Here is a 9,891-nt window from a genome sequence, read left to right on the forward strand (position 1 = left end):
GTGACAAGGGAGACTCCAGGAACAGTTTCACATTTACCCTGCTAAGAATTAGAAGAAGAAGAATCTGAACAGCTCTGCTCCTTATTTTACTGTTCCAACCCCAACAGCTGTAGTAGTCTCTAATGTACATTACACCAGGAGACAAAGACAGCTGAAAAGCAGGTGACAAAGTCGTGTGCCACATGGACTCAGTCAAAACTGCAGCCCAGTACCCATTACACAGTGCTGTACGAAAGCCATTCTCTAGTCACAGGAACATCAACACTTCGCATGACCAGACCCAAAGAACCAACCAAACTGATTTGCACTTTTTAAGCTTGAAAGGACAGAAACTATTTCAATATAAGTTCCCTTTTTGTAAGTCAACTGCCAGACTCCTGTCTGACTGAAATGATGGTATTTTATAATGAGTGAGCATTGATAAATATGCCATAATTGGCCCTGGTCTGGGATATTGTTTTTAATTATATTGATTTGTATTCTTCCCCGATCATTTCCTCACTTTACTGAAGCATAAAATTATTTTTGGGTAAGATGCTGAAGTTGCTCCAGTTTGGCATCACAGTGGGAAATGCAAGTCAACATTATAAATCAAGTTTGTGTTTTCCCAGAAACTGAAGTAACACGTTGCTTTCACATGGTAAAATCAGTGCTGAGTGCAACGTACAAATACCTTTTATTTGAAACCACAGGGTAGCTGCTGTTAAACAATACTTCAGAGAAGTACAGAAACTCACTTTGCAGTTCATGTAGCACTTAGCTATTTTAAATGTGCAAGGGGGATGTATAGGGAACCAACTTAATAAGAAATCTGTGCCAGAGGAAACGTGCAATCTGGCTTTTCAAAAGCCAAGGGAAAAAATTCCTCTGCCCTTGAATTTCTGTGTAAATCCAAGTGGAAGTTACAGGTATTGGACTAATTCCTCAGATAAATATGAACTTTACGAATTGGCTAAACAAGTGTTTCTTAATTTTCAGGTTTGTGAGGCAGATGAGATACTTCATAGTAAGTGTTACAGTAGGAAGAACTAAGATTAAACTCGACTGGAAACACAGGTGGAATCCTGGTTCTGCTGCATTCAGTGACCCCACTGACCTCAATGGGACTAACACCATCCTGAGCAGACAAATATTCAGGCACTTGCAGGATCTCTTCACCCACTTCACTTAAACATTTAGCCTCCTGAATAAAATGTTGAGCTACTTCTCATCAATTTTAATCATACCCTAAGAGTTCTATCAAAACCTGTAAACATGAAGTATTCAGTAACGAGGGATCCTACACTTCAGTATATTCCCATTTGGCAAAATCTCTTGGCTGTTTTTAAACTGAATTTACACAGTTTTGATGTACTGAGTTTATTTTGCTCCTGCTTCCTGCTCTTAAGGGAAAACACACAGCAATATAAATCACCAATCCTTGTCCTTTCTGGCTGTACTGTGGGACCCAGCCTACACCTCTCTAGGGGTTCCGAGTTTTGCATCTCCAAATATGCCTGGATTCTGTTTCCCTACAGAATACAACAGTGCTGAAGTGCACAAATTGATTTCACATCTAGAATTCAAAATCTAAGTTCAAGTCTCATCATTTGCTGCTGTTACAACAGCGTGGAACCAAAATTTATGCTGCTTAACAAGACTTCAGTCTTAATGTATCCTTACTCTCAGGATAGGATTTTGAATGAGAAACATCATACACTTGACAAAAGCTTTACTCAATTACACTAAAACAGAACTTCTTTTTCTTTTTAAATCCATTTTATTCCCCTACACTTCCCTACAGAATTTTACTTGGGGAGACATTAAGAAAATAAAAGCTGTGGTTTTCTTTTTGTAAAGGCCCAAACATCTGCAGAGCCAAAGTAACCTCCTAAATCACTTCTGAAAGTTGCCTTGTTTATGCTAGTTCTCAAATACAGAAAGAGCAGAAATCAAGCTGTTTCCCCTTTCATATTCAGACAAATTGCTGTGACTTTTATTCCTGCTCTTCTTCAGAGTCATAAAATAGTTAGGGTTGGAAAGGACCTTAAGATCACTGGACCATGCTACACTGCCTTCTCTACCCTTTCTCAGCCCACCTCCTCTTTCTGTTCTTCTGAGAAGAGCTACAGTGCTGCTTCTGCCTCTTATCCACAGCTTGACAACTCTCCAGGTGCGTGATGGTCTTGGATATAAACTTTCAGTCAGTACTTTGAAAAAGCAAATCTGTACAGCATACTGACAGTCTTCCTGGTATGGTAGGGAGTAGCTTTAGTGTCTTCAATTCTCAAGGGTTTAAAAATCGCTTACTAGAATTAGAACATCTTGAATGTACATGTGCAAACAGCATTTTTGTTGTAACAGCTTGATCTCCCAGCCTCACAGCAAAATTCATACTTCTCTTCTGAACCTATCTTATCCATGAAGCTGACAAAAGCTATCAATGTCATCGAGCATAGCCTTTCCCTTCACCATATTCATAGCATCAATACATACTGCTGCTTTAGCAGGCTACGAGTCACCTACAATTCTGATCAGACTGCTATCTCTTCCCATTGACTTCATACCCTTAAAATACTAAGGCCTAGTATCCTGCGTCTACATTTCACTGGCCTTTCTCAGCTTCACTTTCCCCTCCTCTCCAAACATGTAGTAGCCAGCAGCAGTACTACTCAACACAGTGAAAGTGAATTTCATGTGCTACTCATGGTCACTGCATTTATGTTCTCGTTTTTAAATTCTCAAGTAAAGAGCCAACTCATCTGCGATCAACTCCTGATGTACAGAATAAAAGCCCTTGAGCCCACAAAATTTCAGGCAGACCATGGGAAGTTCAAAAACCATGTTTGCAAAGGCAAACTATGAAGAAACTAGAAGAGAGCATGACAAGAAACCATGGCCAACAGGAACGCTGAGACTCTAAGTACTGAGCTTACTACAGCTACTGGACAGGAGGTAGCTTCTGCAGTCTCTCTCCACTCAAGCTTCTTTAACCAGCCCACCACTTCCATACTATCCCCTCACCAGTAATACACTTCTGGGTTCCTGCTTGTAGAAAAAACAAGTTTTCCATACACTTAGTTGCTGTGCCTATTACAGGTAAGAAAACCAAAGAAAAGCCATGCACAGCAGCCTCACACAGCATAGTAGGCGAGAGCAGCTCGCCTTCAGCATAGATACTTCAGTAGATCCTGAAGTATCTATATAGAATAGCATAGCAGATACTGAATCATGAGTCTTGTTACTGACTTGCAACAGCTACTGAGCATGTTTGGAAATTTGAACCAAACTGGATGCATCTTCATCTAGAACTATGTGCTAAGTTCTGAAGTACAACAAACATTAAGCCTCAAGACAGTTATTTTTTAGAATCATAGAATGGTTTGGGTTGGAAAGGACCTTAAGATCATCCAGTCCCAACCCCCTGTCATGGGCAGAGACACCTCACACTAGAGCAGGTTGCTCCAAGCCCCTGTGTCCAACCTGGCCTTGAACACTGCCATGGGTGGAGCATTTACCACTTCTCTGGCACCCTGTGCCAGCGCCTCAGCACTCTCACAGGGAAGAGCTTCTGCCTTAGCTCTAACCTGAACTACTTCTGTTTCAGTTTGAACCCATCACCCCTTGTCCTGTCACTCCAGTCCCTGATGCAGAGTCCCTCTCTTTTTATCTTTTAATCTTTTTTTTCTTAATATCGACACTACACAATTTATTTTTCTTCTGGTCTTAGAAGCAGTTCGACTTGGTTTTGCTGAAACTAAGAAAATTAGTCTGAGGAACAGTTCCAAATCAAACCGTCCATACTTGGCATGGAAAACTTCACTCCAAACAGCTTAGCAATGCTGTAAGCAGCTGAGAATAAGGTCTTGTGAACGAAAATTGTACGCAACCTTAACTATGAGGAGCTCTGCCTTCAAGTTGCAAGTATCCTATGAAATAGGCATCCTGTAGACAACATACTTCACTGGCCATGAACTCCACAAAACTTCACAGCAACTAGTTCAGTGACTCTCTGATAAAAATCAGTGATTCAGACATTAAAGAGAAGCTGTCACTGTCGGTCCAGTTTATAATAGAGCATTTTGCCACAGAAGTCTTATAAACCAGACATTATTTACTACCTATTCATCTAGTCTGGCTGTGGTTCAACCTTCCAAATCCACACACTGTTGTCTGACTATAAATATAATTTTAGCCTGCTAGATTAAACCAAGAGTCAGGACTACAATGGCACAGGAGCTAAACGTTATACCCTTCCCAATGGAAGGGTCTTTTTTCATAAGAACACAACACACACCCTTTCTACACTGATATACAGTATTAATCTATCCAGAATTGTTGGTATCACACCTCTTCAAAAACACTGAATGTTTTTTAGATAGATGCTTAAATATATATATACACACACAAATAAATCTGTAGATTGAAGTAATTTTCTTTTGACCAGACAGCCTGGAGCAATAAAGCAATTCCATTTGTATCTCCTACAGCAACTAACATTAAATTCAGCACCTGCAAAACTAATATCTGCCTGAACTAGAAAGCAACGAATATGGAAAAAGAAATCTGATCCTAAGCTGGCACACAGAAGATGTGAAAGATTTAAATAGAAAAGTTCATGTGAAGACTGTCAATAGGCTCTATATTTAGGAGTTGCTCTTGATGGAAGTACATTCTAAGACCAAAAATTCAAGTCTAAGGATAAAAAAGGTTGATTTGTTAAGAATTAAAGACTAAATGTTCCACTCCATAAACTAGGAACAGTTCCTTAATATAGAAAAAAATAAAATAAAATTTAACAGGGAACTACATCAGAATACTAAAAAACAACCTTGACGGTTTTTTAGCTATTATAGGTTCTCCGTTTCTCAAGATTGCAACTGCACTAACCAGAAGTTTTGACTGCCTTATAGTATGCCCTGCTGAGATTACACATAAGAGTTAAATCTAAATTCCTCACAGAACATCCTCATTCTTCATCTGAAATAAAGATTCTTTCTCCTGTGGAAAAGCTCCTGTGAGAAGACTGCAGATGCAAGGGATGTTGAATACAAAAGGTAGAGGATAAGGAACTACAGGAAAGGAAATAACAATGAATCACAAGGGATACAAAAAAAAAATGCAAATCTGAGACAGCAAATTGACATTTCACAAGTATGTATGAAAGCTGTAGTAAAAGTAAAACCATCCTAAAATTCTGAAGGACATTTTCCTTTGGGGAGCAAAGGCAACTTAACATGAGAAGAGAATTCCTCTCAGCTGTTTTTAACTCTGCTTATTTTTGTCACTCAAGCACACAGTATATGACTCAAACTAGTCAAAGTTGAAGGTCTGAACTGACCCTGATAGATTTAATAACATTAAAATTCTACCCATAAGCAAGCTCATTAGGCCTTCCTGGAACATCCCCACAAAAGCTCAGCCTGAACACAGCACCTGGTTTTCAGCCAAAACCCACCAAGCTCTCTCAAGGGGTTAAGTAAAGAAAATACTACTGTTAACACCTATTTTAGGCTCCATATTTCAATGCTGAAACTACATACCGGAAGGTTGTCTTAAACATGTCTTATTCCAGGGTACTTCACCACTTCCCCAGCCCCACAGAGATCATTATAACCATCACTTGCCTATGGCTGAAAGATTTTTGGACCACTTTCCAGTTGTTCTGCTGTAAGGGCCAGGGGGTTCTCTGTGGGAAGACAGTTATGTTTGGAAGCAAACATTAAGAATTTCTTTTCATGTATTTGTTTGCTGATATAGCATATTTGTTTGCATGATATAGTAAATAAGCCTGTGGTGACATGCATCTTCCCAAATGGATATTCACTACAGAGAAGATCACAGAAAGGCACCAGGAAAGGTTTATTCATTCCAGCTGCACTTGATATGTTTGGTATATAGGGGAAAAGAAAAAGGCATTATTTACTTTACAACCTGACAGACCATATTAACAGTACTAAAAGCAACAAGCTGTGTCTTCTATTCACCACTTCCACCTGTGTTTTTACATGCTTCTTCACCCAAAAGTGGTAGAAACAAGTATGCATCTTTTTACCACATTGAGTCAGATCAAGCTCTGAGGTCAAGCTGCACCTCTCTTGTCAAAAAATGAAGGTAACTGCAGGTGCTCTTGCAGTCTTGTTTTGAAACAACTTGCTATTGAGACAAAATTACTTAAGATGTTAAAAATAACACTTCCTTTGCCAGATTCCTTTAAACTCAACACTCAGAATTGCCCATGGAGTGACAAAATGCTGCTGTTGACCAGCACATTATTTTGGCTGTACGTTTTTCAAAGGATTTGTATGATGTAAACTATAAAGTAACAATGAAAAGGAGATGGGGAAAAAAAGTAACTTCAGCTTCTAACAGGTTTAACGTTTTAAATACTGTCACTGGCTCTTCAGTGATTTCTTACTCGGCTTTTAAAGAATACAGTAAAATGGAGACTCTCCTGAATAATAAACACACAGGAAACCTGCTTAACTTAACTGAAGAACATATTGCTAGTTTATTGTATGCATCCTGACATCAAGCAGGTTTTGCTCAGCTTCTAGCTAAAATGATAGCTATAATCCCATACAATAAACAAACTGAATGTTAATAACAACACACAATCTTGCTACCCCTCATCTCAATCTCACTCCCTCAACAAAACCTCCGAAGACAAATTCACCTACTATTTGAGACTGTTCCCTACTAGTTACAGATAGATTTCTTCTAGTAGTGATACACTGTGCAGCCAAATTAAGGCATTTTGGTCATACACAGCAGCAGGACGATTAACTCCAGAAATATGTACTTTTAAGATTATCTGTCTACAGGCTTTCCAACAACACAACTACAAAAGCATGTTACACAATCTGATCTGGCCATTTCAGTGCCAAACAAACAACAGTCCCTAGATAAAGGGGAAAAAATACCCACGACATTATCTCCCCAAGAAGGTGATTTTTAAAGTGGATGAGTACTTTTTCTTTTTCTTCTGGAATGTCTCTCCTTCCAGGAAAATCCGTGCAGGTATTTTAGGCCAGTCTCACAAACCTATCGGGGAGTTTTATATTTCATTTAGAATATTTGTTTCTGAAAAGTGATGAAAAAAGTAACTATAAACAAGATAAAAGATTTTACAGCAAATTAATACCCAGCTGCTTCAACTACAAAACACCACTTTTCTCCCAATACAGGCTTCAAACACCTCAGATTTAACCATTTATTAGAATATACCTGGAAAAGCAAAAACTCTGCATCTAATTTCCTAAGTGCATGCTGAGCACTCTTAGGCATCAGCATAATGACTGTACTTCACAGCCCCTCTCAGAACACTGTCTACTACTCTGTAGATAATACCACACTGTCAGCATCACAACTATTACTGAATTCCATGTTAACTTTAAAGCAAAGCTTCATCTTTCCTTTATTAGAATAAAGCGGTTTATAAACGTATAGAGGGAGCAAACACTTTCTTTCCTTGACGCTTTTTACATTTGGGAGGCAGGGGAAGTTCAAGAGAGAAAAGGAAGAAGAATAAGGCACTTGGAGAGGAATCATCCTATGTCTATAGCTACATTCAGGTCAAATCTATCGCAAACCCAAGGGAGAAAACATGCAGAATAGTGCTGCCCAACTTCCTGACAACTGGATATTATAACTCATAAAAGCATATTTTGCCCACAATTTATGTTCTGAAGCAGGCTTAGAGGACAAGTCTTCAAATCATAAGCATAAAAACAGGTGTGATTTTCATTTAAGAACTTAAGGCAATTCAAACCACTATAAAACTGGGCCTAACTGAAGCAATTCCTCTGATAGTTTATGGCCTCAAATTTCCAAACATCTGAGCTGCTGATGCCATGCAAAATTTCTCTGTATTAGAAGTAAAAGCTGTAAAACCACACTCACAAAACTGTAAGACTTAATCATACGGAGTTACAAATTCAATATTAAAGTCCCAGCTCAGCAAAGAATGTAAACTTGGACATTTTGCTGATTGAAGCTGGAATTACTCCCTGCATAAAGTATGTATGCTTAACTGTTTGCTGGATCAGGACTCAAACTTTCTGAAGTCTGCCACCTATGTGCAGCATTTACCAAGTGCTTTTTACAAGGTCTCAAGTGTTGTTTTATAAAAATGCTCTCTGAGGAAAATACACTGTCAAAGCAGCACGGGGATGGCAGGAACTAAATCTTGATTTCAAACAGATTATTCTGGTTACAAACCCCTCAAATCAAACGAGTGCACCAACACAGGATACAACTTCACAGAGAAAAGCAAGTCCAAAACATGCAGCAAGAACACCCCTGCTGTTGTTAAAAGTAACACCCAAAGCTGCTGCAACAAACATGCTAAAAAGCCCCTAAAAATCCCCTTGTTATTCTCCTGCCCAAGCTTATCTGTGTTTAATAACATCTCTGCCAACAGCCAGTCTTATGGTTCGTGTACATGTGCCACTCGGGAGTAGGGAAAAGCGAAAGTCTTGAAATACTACAGACATGGGTGGAAAAGTCATAAAAATCAAACAGGAAAACAAAAATATGCAGAATCTTGGGAATATGTTAAAGTTTGCGCTATTTAATTCAGATTTTGGATATTTGCTGCCAGTCATCAGACTTTTTCCACCATCATATGATGCAGCTTCAAAAAACCGTAAGACTTTTAACACTTGTGGAAGTAGAATTAATATGCTGGGTCACGTTAAGGTAATCTCCCTCTCTTATTTTCCAAGTGTCTCTCAAATACTTAAATAACAAGCTTACATTCTCTGCCTAATAAAGACTTTTGTAATTTTAGAAAAAGAAATATCTGTAAATTTATTTTGATGTTCAAAGGTTGCAATCAACTTACATTTCATTTTTGTAATCTAATGAACTGTGTCTTTTCAGCTCCAGTACAAAGGATAGAATCTGCACTATATATTTTACTGTCAGCAGTGCCAGCATCTACAGCTTTGATTCACTTGTGAGTGCAGGAGAAGGCCTGTGAGGCAACTCCTGATCACTAAAATAAGCCAAAACGCCATTCAAATACTACCAAGAAGTGACGGAAAGGGACACCAACTCTCCCCGGTAACTCAGGATGTTATGCCACAGGCACAGAGTTCCTCTTTGCAAAGTCCCCCCGTGGGAGGAGCCACCACCAGCTCCTAGGTTTAGGAGCTCGATTCCCTGCACTCCTGAACTCAACTTACCGTCCACATTTTCCGCAGAAAGCCCTCAAAAAGCAAACCTGCCAGCCCTAAGCTTCCTCCTAAGTTACCGAGAAAAAGGGTGGCGAGTTAGTGGAGTCAGTCCCTGGGGCAGTAAAGGAGAACCAACCTGTACAACACCTATTTATACGAGTAGAGGAAGCACCCTGGAAAGCACCGGGAGCGGAGGAGGACACGGGTAAAGGGCAGAGGGTGCAGGGCAGAGGACAAAGCAGGGCAGGCGGCCACAGGGCAGCGCGGGGCAGGAGAGCGGTGTCAGAAGAAGACAGCCCCGGGCGGCCGAGGGCACGGGCACCTGTAGCCGGAGGGCTGGGGCGTGCAGGAGAGGAGGGGGGAAGGACGGCAAACGAGTACCTTTGAGCTGGGGCAGCGGCGAGAGCTCCACCTGGCTGCTCTGGCTGCGGAACTGCGAAGAGCCCTGCGAGCGCTTCTGCCTCTGAGCCTTGCGCACCGATTTCCGTGTGAAGCCATCCACTTTCTCCGCGGCAGAGATGGCCGCCGACATGGCTGGGCGGTGAGGCGGCGCGGGGGGACGTCGCTCTCCAGAAGCATATATTAAAGCGGAGGGAGAAGCGGGCGGCCAAAAAAAGGGCTTGAACAAAAACCACAAAGCCCCCACAGAATCCAAGAGAACGCCAAACCCAAGTCCCCCTGCCCGCGCACACCGCACGGGCGGGAAGAGGGGAGGACAGGGGCTGACGGCGGG

At 40.7% G+C, this 9,891-nt stretch overlaps 1 protein-coding gene across 1 annotated transcript in view; it reads right to left on the bottom strand.

The window, feature by feature from the left end:
- Positions 1-9,690, bottom strand: part of PPP2R5A (protein phosphatase 2, regulatory subunit B', alpha) — a 42,719-nt gene extending 33,029 nt beyond the window's left edge. The window contains exon 1 of the mRNA XM_010009477.1: positions 9,540-9,690. Within this exon, the coding sequence (XP_010007779.1) occupies positions 9,540-9,690 (151 nt within the window). The remainder of the gene's footprint in view (positions 1-9,539) is intronic.
- Positions 9,691-9,891: the final 201 nt, after the last annotated feature.

This window comes from Nestor notabilis, unplaced genomic scaffold (assembly GCF_000696875.1).
Source record: "Nestor notabilis isolate BGI_N333 unplaced genomic scaffold, ASM69687v1 scaffold8922, whole genome shotgun sequence".
NCBI classification, from domain to species: domain Eukaryota; kingdom Metazoa; phylum Chordata; class Aves; order Psittaciformes; family Psittacidae; genus Nestor; species Nestor notabilis.